The 19,288-nt window shown below is 39.7% G+C and overlaps 1 protein-coding gene across 1 annotated transcript; it reads right to left on the reverse strand.

Annotated features, from left to right (window-relative positions):
- Positions 1-2,718: 2,718 nt before the first annotated feature.
- Positions 2,719-4,592, reverse strand: LOC118375512 (homeobox protein Hox-A13a-like). Its single transcript, XM_035762095.1, has 2 exons — positions 3,909-4,592; positions 2,719-3,671 (listed from the first exon to the last, which is right to left on the reverse strand). Exons 1-2 carry the CDS (start codon positions 4,570-4,572, stop codon positions 3,424-3,426), a joined length of 912 nt encoding a protein of 303 aa, XP_035617988.1. The 5' UTR covers positions 4,573-4,592; the 3' UTR covers positions 2,719-3,423.
- Between the last annotated feature and the right edge of the window lie 14,696 nt (positions 4,593-19,288).

A 19,288-nucleotide genomic window follows, 5' to 3' on the forward strand; every position in this document is an offset into this window, starting at 1 on the left:
TATAATGTTATATTTTGATGTGATAGCACATTTATACTGCCTTCATAACAGCCTATAGACTATGAACTTAACATCTACAACGGTGTTTAATCGTTAGCATTATAGAATCAACTTTTTGAAACAGCAAAAACATTAGGACGCGACCGTTTCTATTTCAAATGTATTAATGTGTGATTCCGGATGTTGCTAGAAAAATACCATGCACCACAGGTGTGCGAGATCACTGATTAAAAATAGCAAAAGACAAGGGCACAGCCTAGAAGCATAATGTGTCTTGTTATTTCCCTGTGCCACGGAGAAGGCCAGACGTTTGCTTTTCTTAAATTATATATATTTTCCTGCAGCAACTGAATCAATATATTTATGATATATGGATAACTTAAAAAGTAGTAGAGGGTGAAAATATTGAATATTCTGGTATGTTTACCTGTATAGACGATATGAGTTTGCTCTGCTGCTTCCTGCGTTGAAGACTGATTTTGCAATGCAACATAGCCTACACTCAGCATATTTATTTAGAAAACAAACACAAATATGTAGCCAAACATGCCAAGGCCTCTGCATTCTGATTCGTGGGAGCAGTATGTATTTCTATTTTCTTACAGAAATCGGTTACCGCAGGATACATTTATAATAATTATAATAAGTTGCTATTTGATCGTGAAATGCTTGTGGTAAATGTTCATAGCCTGGCATTCACGAAGATAATGACAAGGAGCTTTTGAACTTCCTCCAACAATAAAAACACAAGTCATTGCTACGGGTTCTGTAAGTGCAAAACCTTTCCCCTATATAATCACCATGTTTGTTTGCTTTGCTAGTTTCATGTCCGCGTTCTTCTCTTATTTGAAAAGTGGCCTGTGCCACAGTAAAAAAATGTATGATACAGTCCTACACAGAGACTTAACGGATTCCACTAATCCGGTAATAGAACCAAAGTGGTAGGTAGGCCTGTCAACGAGAAACATACATTTTTATCTTGAGTCACCAGAGTAGTACATGGTGCAAATCAGAATATTATTTAAGAAAGCGCTCTATTATAAATTCTACATTTCCAACCACTTCTGAAAGGGAATAATAGAATAGTTGTAGGCTACGGCTGGTGACGTGATAATGCAGCATCAGCGAATCAAAAGGCTGCGGCCTTTTCTCTCGATGTTAAATTCACGAGTTAGCACTTCATATTAGCCTGCATACAGATGTGCATAATGTAATAACAATGTATAAGTATCAGGTGTCTTAAATACCAACATCTTTATTGTTAAGTCTATTTTCCAAGAAAATCTAAAAACGTTTAAGCTAAAATGGTATTGTATAGGTTTCCAGCTCATTATAAAGTTACTTCACGGATTAGACTAGTACTGCGGTTAATATAATGTGCCACCCATGCACCTTTTCAATCCAAACTATTTTAGAATTAAACATGTAGACCTGCATCACAATCTAGACCTGCAGCAATAATATCCCGCATTTGAAATCGCTTCTCATTTTGTGATTTGGTGTGATATGGATATTATCAGCAGACATGAACGCGAGACGCTCACCTGTCACAACAAAAGATGATCAGTCATATAGGGGATTAAGACATGTCAAAATGATAAACATTTACATTTTCGTTGGGATGACGAGATCATTGAATACATAATTGAAAATATTATTGCAGGTTAGTGCAAGACCTCAAGGAAATCGAAAACAACAATAGCCTAAACCGCGCGTGGGTGTTTTCTACAGCACCTCTGTGACGCAGAAGTGGTTATATACACCTTTGAAATTCTGATATTTTAACTGTGGCTGAGACACAGTGGATCGAATTGACGTTTTCACTGATATTATTATGACATAATAATAAGTAGGAATTCCTATCGAAGAAATGCTCCCTGCATTCTCTATATGATTGCATCACAGTAATAGTGTTATGACGCGAAAATCGAAAAAAACATGCCTGTGAAAGCATGTAAAATAATGAGAATAATTGAAATAACGGAACATTCACAACTGAGATCCACACATGTAACAGTAAACACAACAGGACAAACAAATAGAGAACATTTGGAGCAAGTATCGCTTCGAATAGGCTGTTTGTCCAGGTATTGTTGCTAAATATTTCCATATTGATCTCATATAAATGTAACTATATGATTATTATTATTATTATTATAGCCTAGTTGATGTGGCTAAGTAGGGTAGAATCTATTCATATGCCAGTCTGGCTACAGTCAACTGTAGCGCTTGAGACGATTTCATCAGCAGATGGCGATGTTGGCATTATAGTCACATACACTCAAAACCAACTTCCATTATTTGATCTTTCTCCAGAAATATACATTTTTGATGCACTCAATAGATAGATTCAGACTCTTCGTAATACCATCACAACCAGGCGACACATGGAATTAACGTACAAAAAACGACAGCTCAGAGTAACCCAGTACGGCTAAACGAGGACCTTCCGCAGTGACGCATAAATCACCGCGGTCAGACATGTTCTTTACACACCGTAAACAGACCTACTCGAGCCTCTCACACTGCCTCTGAATCAAAGCATAACTTCAACCAACCTATGACTGATCCTTTCACGTTTGAATAGCTATGACAAAATGACACAATTGACATCAAAATGTCACCAAAAACTGGACAATTTCTCTGTAATATACTGGATGGATGTTCAAAACAGAAGTCGTGGATATATATAATTGATTCAACAATGTCCATATTTTATTGGGCCGGATTGTCGTGTCAATCCTTCGACATGTTTTACAGACACACACAGATGCCTTGAAATTGTATAGTTTTGTCTGCATAGTTTACATATACAACCACATGAATACACACACAATATAAAACCTATGGTTCATATGGGCACACAAACCATTATCTATGCATTACTAGAGGGAATGCACCATGGATTCGTTATGAGTGAGAGCATGAGAACCATTTGAAAAAAGCTTAACTTTCAATTAAGATGCACATGATAAGTGGTGTGTTGAATGGGAAATGGAACGGATTCATATTTAACCGTTGAAGCTAAAATCCTAAATGCCGTCACTTCCTGTGGATTTCCAAATGTTTTTTTTTTCCTCCACACGGTGAAGTTGCAGATAAAATGAGAAACTAAAACACACACCTCTGAAGGGTGTCTGTTTTCCTGTACTGCATGTCAGTCGCAAAAATTACACGCCCCTTTCTGCTTTGGGATCCATTCACCGCGAACAATATTGTACATCATGAAGTAAAGGTGGAAGGTCCAGAGTTTTTATGCATATTCGTTCCAAAAAGGTCCCGGAACGCATTTGGCAAAATAGACCTACATTTGTGAATCATGATCGGTGGGATATAATGAGTCAACTGTTCCAACCAAAAACCGTGAAGAGCATGTTGAGTGTGTGAGTGTGTGTGTGTGTACTCAATTCCCATCGTTCAGAACTAGCTGATGCTCTTCACTTTGACGACCACCTTCTTCTCCTTTACGCGTCTGTTCTGAAACCAGATAGTGACCTGTCGCTCAGATAGATTAGTCTGGGCCGATATCCTCCTTCGTTTGTCCTTCGTTATGAATTTATTGGCCGCGTACTCGCGCTCAAGTTCCTTCAGTTGCACCTTGGTGTATGGCACGCGCTTCTTTCTTCCACGTCTGAAGGAGCTCACGTCCCCTCCTATGTGAGACATTGCGTCTGGTGGAGAAAAACGGAAAACAAAATAGATATGGTATAAGAAGGTTACAATAGTAGCCTTGCCAGAATGCTATCATACAAGACAGTTTTACAAAAAAATGCATCGTTTCGAAAATGTTGTTACATTAGGCATTACATGAAGGCCAAAATATTTCGTACATATAACTATAAAAACACACTGAAAACACTGTCTGGTTTATTGCGTAAAAACCTGAGGGCTAGCTCCTTGTGTTGTACCTGGTATGGAGGATTTCCACATGTGAGGCTGAGGCTGCTCCTTGGTGCAGTAGACTTGTCCGTTCCACCCGTTTGTAGTCAGAGCCCACGGCTGATAGCTCTCCATGGGCAGCAGGGGCTCGTGTCTGGGTTCTGCTGGCCCGCTCATAGTTGGTACCACGGGGACGTCCAGGTAACTGGGAACGGGCTGGTATGGCCCCGACGCATAGCTCGGATAGAAGGCGAACTCCTTGGCCCGCGAGGTGAAGTCATCGCCCGAGGCGGACGTGTCCATGTACTTCTCCCCGTATGCAGAGGGGGGCTGCGTGCCGCACGACTTTATGCTACTGTGGTGCGACATTCTGCACGGGTAGTAGCCGCTACCGAAGTATCCATAGGGCAGGGACGCGCTGGAGGAGCTTTGCGCAGCCGAGCAAGGGCTGCACTGCTTGGCTGGCTCACCCATACCGGAGATGGGGACCTCACTTGACGAGTACGCGGTGCTCGGAGCGAGGGACGCGGGGTGCGCCATCAGGTTTCTGCATTGGTTCGCCGCAAAGTTGCCTCCCGCAAAACCACCACCGCCAGCGTCCATGTTCTTGCTCACTTCATCGGAAACGTTATCGTAGAGGAACATTACCGACGGGTCAACCCAGCGAGGACGGAGGAGCAGTGACGTTGTCATAGCACGACATCCAACATTGAGGCTTCTGGCTCTTTTTAAAAAAGCACAGAGACTGAAAAAAGGAGATACTGATTCCGAGAGAGTGAACCACTCTGACGTGCCCTGGTGCAACCAAGGTCGCGCCTTCATTGGCCAAGAAGGGCCCACGTGATATGCAAAGAGCAAGATAAACATCTCCCAGTGCAGATAATTAAATGTAGAAAAATGCAGTGTTGTCAGATGACCGTACCTATCAAGGGATTTGGCTTGTCTTTTTGCCGCTCAAAAACGAGAGGGTTTCGTGAGTAAATCTAAAACAAACAACAAATATACTATCCTATGACTCCTATATAAAGGTTACACTTCAAACCTAACTGTGTGACGGACACATTTGTTTGAAAAGGTTCCTCTTTTATAATTTGAAAGCCAAATCAAAAGAACTTAGTTGTCCAGACTGTTTCAGACGACTGCGGTGATTCACCTACTTAAAATCATCCAAACACGTTGCTTTTACGCACATAAAGGAAGTACGTGTAATCATGTCTACGACACAATGTCATTGCTGATTATTTTGAAGATTGTGGGCCTGTATTAATTCCACAAAGTATAATCCATTCAAACCCTAATACATTTCACATAATTCGACTAGTAGTACATAGCATAAGGAATGGTTCGCCAAGGACACGTTTCCTAGTATCCCTTAAAAGACGATGGAGATGAACTACTAATGCTAACAGTGTTTGAACAGACCGAACCACTGTGGGGAAAACTGATGACTCATCCAAAAGACACGCATGTGATAGAGAATAATCCGATGAGAATTAAAATGAACAAGGCTTTATTTAGAACAACAACAAAATATAGACTTGGAAAACGTCCATCTCATTTTGCAACTAAAGATATATTGGCTCAAATCCATGGGTGATTCCATCAAAACGCCCCGTTTTCTTATCACTCAAGTGAGAGGGATGGATACAGGTTCGAGCATTCAATACATTAGTGAGAATTCGGATATAACGTTAGTTTGCACTGCAAATACCATACCCCTCGCGTTACAATATGCAAAGACAGAAAATAGCCATCAAGTTTGGCGCAGTTGGTTTTTACATGGCCTACTGGGTAGACGCGGCTAGAGGCCAAGGTCAAGTTGAAAGTTGATGTCTAGCGGACGAGTCTGTTGGGTTATTCAGTCTTTGAAGGACCGGTCTGTTCTTGAAAAGGGCAGAAGAGGGGTGAGAATTCCTGGCCGAATGAAAGCTTTGGAGGGTATAAACTTTTACTATCATTTTGTTTTCGCAAACGTTTTATTCTCTTTGTGTCTAAGTAAACCGTTTTAGGCATCATGTGTCTCGCATTGGAAAAGTAACCGGAATGTTGCATTTGCAAGCCAATCTGGTGTTTTGGAGAGTTTTAGCGAAGACTTGTGAAAAATGATGTGATCTCTCAGAAGAAGGATAGACGTGTCGTTGGCTTGTCTGCTTGTCTGCTTGGTGGTGTTTACGGCCAGGGGCTCTCTTTCCAATTATATTGCGTCGGGAGAAAATACACAAGCCTACAGCATATTTTTTCCGCTGCAGTATAACGCAAGAAACAATATGGTCAATTGGTTGTAGTTTGTGAACTTCAGCGGTGTATCACAGATAAGCCTAAATTAAATGATGCAAGTAGTCAAATGTCAAAGTTAGTTTCAGACTACAAATGGACCAAAAATAAAGTGCGCAATGATTAATTCATATAGAATTCAATAATTTTTCCATAGGCATTCTTGCCGATTATCGCGTCATAATACTGTTATTGTGATGCACTCATATAGAATTCAGGAAAACATTTGCTGTAGGTATTCTTACCTATTATCACGTCATAATAATATTAATAAAAGCAGACAATGCCTCAGCCCTCAGCCACAGCTAAATTACTACCATTGATTTAGCCTATTCGATATTAAAACTAGATCGCGTGCAGAGTCCACATTATCCATTAAACAGTAGGCCTAATAACAAACGTAGACATATTAATTATCAAATCAGACCAGTTCTTTCTTTGTATGCCTATTGTTTGAATATTCTGGATTGATGAGGGACTTTGCGAATAGTTAAATAAAAACTGTCGTACCCTATCAGACGTCAGCTAAAACGAGAGACAACAGATATTATTTGTAGCTTTATGTTACGCAATTGGTCGCCCACTCAGATTTGGTTTACCTTGCGATGTGGTAACGGGACTCAAAATTAATCTTAAAACGCATTAATAGGCTCCCTCAGGCTGTTCGGATAGTCTGGCTCAGCAGTTTAGCAGTTCCAAAATAATCAAAATGTTAGGTTTGTCTTACGGCCCCTTCTTTAAAAAGTAGCCCACTTATATCTTCCTGATTAAACTAAAAAGACATCCACAGCCTTAATTCGTCAGACATAGATACAGATTGATGGCGTTGTAGCCTACCGGTTTGTTGTGAAACGTCAATCTATTATTGCGATATTGAAATTAGTGTGTGTTTTTTTTTATCAACCCGTTGACTAACAATTATATGTGAGGCTTATATGTGCTACAGCATAAAGCTATCCCACAGGCTTTGTTCTAAAACGATAAGGAACTATTAATTATCCTCCCATTTGGCGAGGTATTTTAAGATTATTCTATATGTTTGATCAAAGTCACATTCCGAGAATCTATGTGATCAAATAAGTTGGTATTTCACCATTTGATTCCCACATTGGGTGTTTAACTTATCTTTATATAAGCCAAAAACAGATTTGAAAATGCTACTCGATTCATATCGTGAAACGACACGACTCAGTGTTATCAAATATATTTGACATAAGAGATTGTTTTAATACGTTCAATAGCCATCATGTGTATGAGGACTAATTAACCGATAACAAAGAAGCTATGATACAAATATAACGGCTTTGTGAATCAGGTGTGAGTCATCACGTTCCAACGCTATTACTTTCTATTTTTGCTCACATTGGTATGGGTTAAAGACCCACCAAGATATTCCAAAATCAAACTTTCGAAATTGTAGTATAGTAGATTCAATATTTACATGAACTAGTCAAATAAATAGCCATCTGAAGCGAGGTTAATTCTCAAACCCTGGTTTTCTAGCGCCGGGCCTGTAATCAAAACAAATGAGGAGCTGTCACCGACAGCGGCGCGCGCATATGCGGTCTGCTTTGAGCCAGTGGTCTGACCAGACCAGACATCCTAGCGAGGAACAGACCACCGCCATGCCCCATATGAACCTGGCCCAGACATTCTACTGGCTAGGGAGACCCGTCTGTGAGGTCATTACCAAGAGCACGGAAATGCTTAGCTTCCTTCGACTGGCATTGTCATTGCGCGGCAAATAATACAATTTTAATTGTATACGACGTAACAATGGGCCTACAAAAAGAAGTCTAACGCCATTAAAGAAAAATCAAAACCATTTGTTAAGCTATGAACTATCATCATATTACTATTTTCAAATAACAATGACTATTACAATACGTTGCAAAGATGGGGGACAATTTCCAATCGGTATATTTTATTCAAGCCCTAACGTGAAACCAATATGTGCCTTATCCATTTGTTATGGTGTGATGTGAAACTAAACTGTGGTAGAAAAACTATAGCCAGAGGAATACAAATATGTTTCTGCGGTCGAGCCAGTGAACCACAAGGGCGGCCTGGCACATGACTGTTCCATGTTCTCCGGACTGCAACGTGATGTGGCACTAAAGATTAAAATAAAAAGGAAATTGGAAAATGAGTCAACAGGGTGGCTCTTGAATCGCCCCTGACTGACAGCTCTCTTATACATTCGCTTTGAGTCTAAGTGTCACAAAGTAGAAGTCTTAAACATTTTGTTAACGGGCTGATAAAACTATAGCTATGTAAGCTACATGTTAAATCATTTATTGGCACAATGGAATCCCAGTAAATATATGGGCCTACAGATAATTGCAGTTCAACTTCAGCCACGATCCATGTCCACATCTGTTGTATGTTCGAATGTTACCAGTCTTCAATGAGGACGGATTAGGCTAGCCAGCCAGCTCCCGTAGGATAACTATCTTTCTGGTGACATGAACTCTTCCTAAACATTATTATCCCAAGGACGAGGCCGTGGAACTTTTTCAAGTTAACATACAAAAGAAAATGCATTATGTTCAACACAAATGTTATCAAGACGTCGGCAGTAGGCTATATAGGGAATATCCAGTCACTCACTAACCATCAAGTTGACTCAGATCGAATCATCAGGAAACTCGGCAACAGGTTCGCCCACCGACTTCCTGATGACTATCACTTTTGGACAAATGTTTCACTATAGCCACTTGCGTTTTTGTAAGGCCAAAACGATTCGTCATTAACAATAAACAAAACATATCGAGAGTAAAAGCATCATTTCAAGCGAGCATTAACATAAAATAAGGTTCCTAAAAAGCTCTGTATAGCAACATACAGAAATGAACGTCAAAGTGTTTACAATTAGGCTAAACACCAACAAAATAGCCTATAACCTATAAGAGTTCAACAATAACGCCAATTCGCCTAAACATAGAGCCAACATTTTTAGACTTTACATCTCATGGTTTAAAACGATAAACATAATTTGCCTAAAACCACTTAAAATCCATATTATATTGACGTTATTAACGTTAATGTAAAACATGATTATACTACATTGACATTTGTTTCCAGTGAACTTGAAATTCCATGTGATTAGTGACTGAAAAGCCTGTGTTGTCCTCGGTTATGAAATAACCCTTCATGATTTAGTTACATATTTCATCATTCGAAAGGAAAATACATTTTTTTATATAAAGGAAATTCCTGCCATCAATGATGCACTGGTTACACGCAATTCTCGATTTGCATGTATCCTAGATATAATATAATATTTTACTCTGAAATTACCAAACACATTTGTTTCATATGATAACGAAAATTATGCCTTTTCATAGAAGTCACATTAACATATACAACAAGCTTCGATTTCACATAAACCAAATAATTTTTACTTAAACAAAAAACAAGCGTTGCACAATGTCACGTTCAGTTGGTCATTCAAAACGTTCAAGACATTTTATCCTGTCAAGAGGTTACAATGGGGCGGCAGGTAGCCTAGCAGTTAAGAGCATCGAGCCATTCACGGAAAAGTCGATGGTTCGAATCCCTGATGACCTTAATTGCTCCTGTAAGTTGCTCTGGAAAAGAGCGTCCGCTTAATGACAAAAAACATGTTGTCGACACAACATCACTCTCAATATCACATGTACACCTCCATATGAGGTGCGGCAGGTAGCCTAGTGGTTAGAGCGTTGGACTAGTAACCGAAAGGTTGCAAGATCCAAGCCCGGAGCTGACAAGGGAGGATATCTGTCGTTCTGCTCCTGAATAAGGCCGTTAACACACCCAGGCCGTCAAGTAAGACTTTGTTCTTAACTTAACTTACTTAAACAAAGGAAAAATACAAAAAAACATGAAATATCAGATTTGCCAAGATTTAGAAATATGGCCTTGAACGAATGTACTGTTGTACTATACACAGGAATAGCGGTAGAAGGTGAAAGATACACTCGAAACGAACTGTCCATCTTCCAATGGAGATTGCGTTTATACTGTCCATTTAAAATTAAAAGGCCATCCAAGTTATAATGCTCCAAATTAAAACAGCGTTTCAAAGGTTCGCGCCAGGTGAGTCTGGGGCTGGGTGTCTTGGTTTGCTACGCTATTGTTGACATTGTGGGTAAAACCTATACGGCTACCAAATGGTGTTTTTGGTTTAATGGGGTGATGTAGGTGTCAGTGCCTAGGTAAGACCTCCGTTAGTGAGAAGAGCGGTTAGCAGTAACATATAGAGAGACGCAAGGAGCGATAAAGGAGAACTTAACAACAGAAGATATCTGCAGGCAGCCCAAGTCACCTCGCATTCTCTAGACATATTTACGGGCGCGTTCCAAGGTCAACGCAATTAAAGCTCTGGTGACTGCGTCATCCAGTTTCGAGGCCAAGTTGTGGCAGAGGAGAGGGGAGGGGCTAGTATAGCATAAAATATATGATTCCATTGGCGTATCCTTCTTACTGACAATTCTATAAGCAAAACCATTCCATGTGAAATTGAACGTGGTTTAATTTGTTTGCCATGGTGGGCATTAATGGAATAGCCCACTCTTGTTCAAAACTAAAATACTGAGACATATGGCCTAGCCTATAGTTGGGGGTTGCATCGGGCCCTGCGCAGACTCCATGGTCAAGTTCAAGTTGTGCCCACTAGTAAAACCCAAACCGGCACAATCTGCAAGGTCTGCTGAGGGGGCCGCTTCCCTCTTTGTTCGACCGGTGTACTAGATACTTGCAAAGACTAGAGCAAAATCATAACACTCTGCGGTCCGTCTGCCTTTCGGTTCTTGCACTTATGCCCACACAGCCTACGGAGAACAGACGTTTGTGGGTCAAACCGTTAAAACACAACTAGAAATCTACTTTGAGTGAAAACCAGAGTGAAAGTACTATCAACAATGAGCGAGCCACCCTACCCCATCTGGTGTCCTCCGAGTACCATATCTAAAACACACACAATAAAGTGCCACTACTGTAAACGAACACGGTCATCCTTGAATTGCGCAAAAGAGCATTGTAAGTGTTGGCTTATCTGCTGACAGATCACAAGATAGTAGGCCTATGTGTCATGACTGGTACGCTGCATAACTCCTCACAAGTGACACACCAGGGCTTCTATAGTCCATCCTTATGTGTATCCTGTAGCACAAGGATAGAGTGAAACACAATGAAATCTCAAGAGGTCATGAGATTGGGCCTATAACAAAAAACATACAACTATTCATTTAAGCGCGTGTGACGTCAACTTAAATATTATTTTCAAGGATTGAAGGTAGGGAATCCTTGAAAATAATATTTAAGTTGACGTCACACGCGCTTAAATGAATAGTTGTATGTTTTTTGTTGTTTATTTTTTTATACCCGATTCTATGGAGAAAATTAACATTTGCAGTCAAATGTACACGAAATGGAAGGGTGTGATGTACACGACGAAATATTGCAAACAAACATGAATATCACGAAATGTCTGTCTACTTGGTATAGCGTTAAGAAACAATTATAGACCAAGGAAGTTGCCTTCAAATAGGCGTTACAGTTTCCTTATGTTCTATTTATTTCATCCATCACAAAGGATTGACAAAATATGTATTCTACTGATCCATATTTATTTGTACAGTGTAGACGGGCAGAAATAGACACGTACAAGATATAATAGCTGTTTTCAAACTTAGTTGGTAAAGAGCCAGCTATTGTGTACAAAGTACTGCTTAAGTACTGCAAAGTATCAGCCGATCAGAGAGACAGAATAGAACAATTGATAACTAAGACATGCTGTATATAGCTAGGCCTATGGAGAAAAGCATACTTTCATTTTCTGCCAAAACAGAGTGTGTACATTTGGCTGTGATTGTGGGTATTATACTACTGTGCAAATATTTAGCCGCGGGCTATAAATCAGTTTCAGAGTTCTCAGACCAGTCGATATATTTCCATGAACCCAGATGAATGGAAGAAAAACAGTTGAGTGGAACATAGTAGGAGAGGTTTGTGGAAGGGAAATATGGAACGCTCGGTTTACACAGTATCAAATGCAATTCGTTTCAAAAGATCAATTCATCCGATATTATGAACACCACAGTTAATCACTAGTTATAAACACCCTATGAATACATACTCAATCATATTTAAGGAAAAACATGGTAGGGCTACGGCCTTTAAATTAGAGAAATCCTCCCGTAGTTTATATGACAGCCTTAGTATTGTAATTACTCATTGTTACACTGCATACTTACGGCAGACGAATCCAAACCTTCATCCCAACATGGATGATTTAAGTCATGCGTAACAAGTATTGTGATGACCCAACATGGATGATTTAAGTCATGCGTAACAAGTATTGTGATGACCCAACATGGATGGTTTAAGTCATGCGTAACAAGTATTGTGATGACCCAACATGGATGATTTAAGTCATGCGTAACAAGTATTGTGATGACCCAACATGGATGATTTAAGTCATGCGTAACAAGTATTGTGATGACCCAACATGGATGATTTAAGTCATGCGTAACAAGTATTGTGATAACCCAACATGGATGATTTAAGTCATGCGTAACAAGTATTGTGATGACCCAACATGGATGATTTAAGTCATGCGTAACAAGTATTGTGATGACCCAACATGGATGATTTAAGTCATGCGTAACAAGTATTGTGATGACCCAACATGGATGGTTTAAGTCATGCGTAACAAGTATTGTGATGACCCAACATGGATGGTTTAAGTCATGCGTAACAAGTATTGTGATGACCCAACATGGATGATTTAAGTCATGCGTAACAAGTATTGTGATGACCCAACATGGATGATTTAAGTCATGCGTAACAAGTATTGTGATGACCCAACATGGATGATTTAAGTCATGCGTAACAAGTATTGTGATGACCCAACATGGATGATTTAAGTCATGCGTAACAAGTATTGTGATGACCCAACATGGATGATTTAAGTCATGCGTAACAAGTATTGTGATGACCCAACATGGATGATTTAAGTCATGCGTAACAAGTATTGTGATGACCCAACATGGATGATTTAAGTCATGCGTAACAAGTATTGTGATGACCCAACATGGATGATTTAAGTCATGCGTAACAAGTATTGTGATGACCCAACATGGATGATTTAAGTCATGCGTAACAAGTATTGTGATGACCCAACATGGATGGTTTAAGTCATGCGTAACAAGTATTGTGATGACCCAACATGGATGGTTTAAGTCATGCGTAACAAGTATTGTGATGACCCAACATGGATGATTTAAGTCATGCGTAACAAGTATTGTGATGACCCAACATGGATGGTTTAAGTCATGCGTAACAAGTATTGTGATGACCCAACATGGATGATTTAAGTCATGCGTAACAAGTATTGTGATGACCCAACATGGATGGTTTAAGTCATGCGTAACAAGTATTGTGATGACCCAACATGGATGATTTAAGTCATGCGTAACAAGTATTGTGATGACCCAACATGGATGATTTAAGTCATGCGTAACAAGTATTGTGATGACCCAACATGGATGATTTAAGTCATGCGTAACAAGTATTGTGATGACCCAACATGGATGATTTAAGTCATGCGTAACAAGTATTGTGATGACCCAACATGGATGATTTAAGTCATGCGTAACAAGTATTGTGATGACCCAACATGGATGATTTAAGTCATGCGTAACAAGTATTGTGATGACCCAACATGGATGATTTAAGTCATGCGTAACAAGTATTGTGATGACCCAACATGGATGATTTAAGTCATGCGTAACAAGTATTGTGATGACCCAACATGGATGATTTAAGTCATGCGTAACAAGTATTGTGATGACCCAACATGGATGGTTTAAGTCATGCGTAACAAGTATTGTGATGACCCAACATGGATGGTTTAAGTCATGCGTAACAAGTATTGTGATGACCCAACATGGATGATTTAAGTCATGCGTAACAAGTATTGTGATGACCCAACATGGATGATTTAAGTCATGCGTAACAAGTATTGTGATGACCCAACATGGATGATTTAAGTCATGCGTAACAAGTATTGTGATGACCCAACATGGATGATTTAAGTCATGCGTAACAAGTATTGTGATGACCCAACATGGATGATTTAAGTCATGCGTAACAAGTATTGTGATGACCCAACATGGATGATTTAAGTCATGCGTAACAAGTATTGTGATGACCCAACATGGATGATTTAAGTCATGCGTAACAAGTATTGTGATGACCCAACATGGATGATTTAAGTCATGCGTAACAAGTATTGTGATGACCCAACATGGATGATTTAAGTCATGCGTAACAAGTATTGTGATGACCCAACATGGATGATTTAAGTCATGCGTAACAAGTATTGTGATGACCCAACATGGATGATTTAAGTCATGCGTAACAAGTATTGTGATGACCCAACATGGATGATTTAAGTCATGCGTAACAAGTATTGTGATGACCCAACATGGATGATTTAAGTCATGCGTAACAAGTATTGTGATGACCCAACATGGATGATTTAAGTCATGCGTAACAAGTATTGTGATGACCCAACATGGATGATTTAAGTCATGCGTAACAAGTATTGTGATGACCCAACATGGATGATTTAAGTCATGCGTAACAAGTATTGTGATGACCCAACATGGATGATTTAAGTCATGCGTAACAAGTATTGTGATGACCCAACATGGATGATTTAAGTCATGCGTAACAAGTATTGTGATGACCCAACATGGATGATTTAAGTCATGCGTAACAAGTATTGTGATGACCCAACATGGATGATTTAAGTCATGCGTAACAAGTATTGTGATGACCCAACATGGATGATTTAAGTCATGCGTAACAAGTATTGTGATGACCCAACATGGATGATTTAAGTCATGCGTAACAAGTATTGTGATGACCCAACATGGATGATTTAAGTCATGCGTAACAAGTATTGTGATGACCCAACATGTTAAGAAGAACACAAATAAGAACTGGCATCGTTGCAAATTGGTACCTAAATCCACAATATGCAACGTTTCTCAAACCACACAAGATAGCATGAAGAAATATCAAGGGCATTTTGCTGTCAATAATGCAACATTAGGAATAATATAGGCTATCGATTATCAATAACATCATATTGGGAAACATGGTAGGCTTACAGTATGCCTACACTCGCAACCGTGCTTCTACACCTGCATTGCTTGCTGTTTGGGGTTTTAGGCTGGGTTTCTGTACAGCACTTTGTGACATCAGCTGCTGTAAAAAGGGTTATATGTTATTACATTTGATTTGATTTTGAACCTATTATTGATTTTTTCTTCCCATCGACTCCAACTATTGTTCACTCAAACATGGATGGTGTCAGTGAAGTCATTTCATTGGCCTACATGTTACGTAGAACGTTACACAGTAAACCGCAACACTGTAAAGTGTTAACAAAAATCCGGAATTGCAAAAAGTTTGTCAAACCACCCATGATAGTTTGAAAACATAGTATGCTAGGTCTTGTTGGTAACTCAAACTTAAAAACATCGAGGAACGTACTCTGTCAGGAGTTTTGGCTGATCCAGAGAGCTGGATGTCTTACCGAAATCATTTCCCCTTGGAATTGTATCTGCTGTAAAATATTAGTTAGGTTCTAATGATACATTCTATTACTATGGTTCCGATCGTGACTCGGTGGTTTGGACACATCATAAATGTCTCCCGAGCTTAACTTGACCTGGACTATATCAATTAACAGCATCAACGTTCTCATGGAGGGTTAGGATTCCATTTTATAACACAAGTGGAAGAATTGTACGGTAGCCTAATAGGGCTTAAAAGTGATTAAGTGATGTATGCCTACATTTCTTAAAAACTTCAAAGACAGACAGAATAAGAAATCTAAAATATATAATCGCTTTTTGTACCCTACGCTGGTAGTAAAGAGTCGAAACTATTGTGCAAAAAGTATCGTCAGATGGGAGATAAATAATACAACCATTTCTAACCAACTCTAATACATATAGGGCCTATTGAGTAATATAGCTAGTCTATTTAGACTATAGAATCAAAACACAATCCATCCAAAACGTGTATAGTTTTAACAGTATACTGTAGTGTGTTTCAGAGCGACACACAGAGAATCAGGGGATAAAAGATGCAGACCTTGAAAACGGCATCTGATATCGTTAGAGGACAGGTCGAAACATCACCTTTACTGTGAACTGTCATTGTAAGGGGAGAGTAGAGCGAGGGAAAGCTGGAGAATAAAAAGAAACGGAAGGATAAGGGGAAGGTGGACCTGTGTGCACTGCAAGAGAGTGTGTGCGCAGGAATTTCACTGTCACTGTGACGATCCGGGAGGGCTCGTGTGTGTCGTCCTCTTTTTCAACAGGCGAGGGCGCACGAGGCCAGCGATGGCTGCGCGAGATTGCTTGGCGGCATCCCCGGCGTCACACCTTCTCACGACGACCCCTGATGTCATCTTAGTCCCCAGTAATGTATCTGAACTGTGGACATGTCTGATGCGATGCCACATCCCAAACCTGCTCAATCTAACAGTGGAAATCAGAGGACCCAAGAACTGGATAGCCCAATAAAGAGTGGGGAAAGAAGACTGTCACAATGGCTGCATCCCGATTCTCCAACCTTCTCCTAAAGTGTGCACTTGCACACCCCCATCATGGATTCAAAAGCATTTAATTGGTGGTTACATTGTTTAATCCATGATGGGTACACTCTTAAAAACAATGGTTATTTGGCGTTCTATATAGAGCCTTTTGGTTATATGGAAGAGATTAATTTAAAAAGGTTATATTATACTATAATACTACCTACTGAAGGCAAAGAACCAAAAGGGTTATATCCCTACCCCAGAGCATAATGTGGATTTTAGACAACAACAGCTAATAAAAGCTAACACAGTCATGTCAAACGCTGCAATGACATTTATACTCATATTAATGGTGCTGCTGCATGATTTTCCCTGCTCAGAAAAATGTCTAGCTGTCTCTCCCGACACGAGCAGAGGGAGATCAAATTCATATTTCGCAACATTGTTGCCGAGGTCTGTGGCAAACAGCAAGATTCATACAAACCTCTGCTGTTGCAAACTAAATGCTAGCTAGAAGCAAGAAGAAATGGTGTGTTTAATAAAATCATAGCTAACTCTCTTAGATACATTTTTTTGAAGGTGCCACCAGCCATCAATTTGACAGTCATCTTAGCCCAGCTAAGACCTAGAATTTTGGGCAACCAATCGCAGTGCTCCAATGGATAGCAACTGTCTTCAAGTCCCACACCTTGGACAATCTCATGTTTAGACTGTATGAAAGCTACTGAGGGTTATGACAAAAACTGAGAGTTTTCTTTAAAAAGGAAATGCTTCAACAGTTAAATAATTGAAGAGTGCACCAGGAGTAGTGGAGTAATGCCCACAGGGCCACATACATCCCCCCTCAGATTAGCCCTGTTGAAAAATAAAACAAATATTTATATGTTTTGTTGTTGTTTCTCTGTAATAGACTAGCCACCGAGCTATTTTATGAAGTTGCCTTTAGCTAGCCCAGATAGGTTCCCAATCTGCCAACCTCATAACTAACTACCAATAAGTCATTTCAGGCTACCAATCAGTTAGAGTAGCTAGAGGGTCTATCTACTTTAGCTGACATGCCCAGGCAGGTCACCCGTGATACAAGTCAGCATTTGATGTCCATCCATCCATGTCTGAGGACTATAGGAGATGTGGAAAAGGCGACTATGGGAAACAGTGAGCACTGTTATCTTCAAGATGAGAAGCATGTATATACTGAACAAAAATATAAACGCAATATGCAACATTTTCAAATATTTTACTGAGTTACAGTTACAAATAAATAAACAAGGCCTTCATCTATGGATGGCACATGACTGGGCAGGGGTGAAGCTATGGGTGGGCCTGGTAGGGCATAGGCCCACTCACTGGTAAGCCAGGTCCAGCCAACAGCCAATCAGGATGACTTTTTCCCCACAAAAGGGCTTCATTACAGACAGAAACACTCCTCAGCCACCCCCCCCCCCTGCAGGTGAGGAAGCGGATGTACAGGTCCTGAGCTGACGTAGTTACAAAGGGGTCTGCAGTTGTAAGGCCAGATGGATGTACTGCCAAATTCTTTAAAATGACGTTGGCCTCCAACAAGCTTATTATAGAGAAATTAACATTCAAACTGCACATTTTAGAGTGGCCTTGTATTGTCTCCAGCACAAGGTGCACCTGTGTAATGATCATGCTGTTTAATCTGCTTCTTGACATGTCACACCTGTCAGACAGATGGATTATCTTGGTAAAGTAGAAATTCTCACTAACAGGGATGTAAACAAATGTGTGCACAGAATTTATAGAAATAAGCTTTTGTGCATATGGAACATTTCTGGGATCTTTTATTTCAGCTCATGAAACATGGGACCAACACTTTACATGTTGTGTTGATATTGCCTGGCTGGTTCCTGAGGACAAGAGAAAATTAGCAAAAACACGAGTTAATCATTCGAAATCAATATGAGTTCATCTGCCAAAATGAAGACAAAATTATTATGTTGTAGAATAACAACTGACATGAAGTTGTTGTCAGCAGCAGCCCGAAAGAGAGATCCTCTGCCTCTGATAGCTGACTTACTGCCAGACTCTGAGCCAAATGTAGATAGTGTTTTAAAAGTAATTTAATGATTAACTAGGCTATTGAATCACCAAGACTTATTATAAACAATTTATTAGGTAGCATAGCGGTTAGAGCTTTGGGCCAGTAACCTGCATTTCAGGAATCACAGTAGCAAGTACTCCTGGTGAGGAGTGGTATGCACCCCAAAAATCTGAGGATGGCTGAGGAGTGGTCTGGAGGGGGGCTAGGGCCCCTGACTATACGTTTTTTAAACACCTGAAACAGCTTTTTCCTGCAATCTAGAGCCATAATCATTATGCTTAATTATATGTCAAATATATATATATATATATATATATATATATATATATATATATATATATATATATATATATATATATATATATATATATATATATATATATTATTTTTCTGCTTATCTAAGCGTAGGCTACCTCTTCAGCTGTCTGCATGCTCCTGACTGGCGGTTATTTTTTTAGAAGAAAATA

This window comes from Oncorhynchus keta, chromosome 19 (genome assembly GCF_023373465.1).
Source record: "Oncorhynchus keta strain PuntledgeMale-10-30-2019 chromosome 19, Oket_V2, whole genome shotgun sequence".
NCBI classification, from domain to species: domain Eukaryota; kingdom Metazoa; phylum Chordata; class Actinopteri; order Salmoniformes; family Salmonidae; genus Oncorhynchus; species Oncorhynchus keta.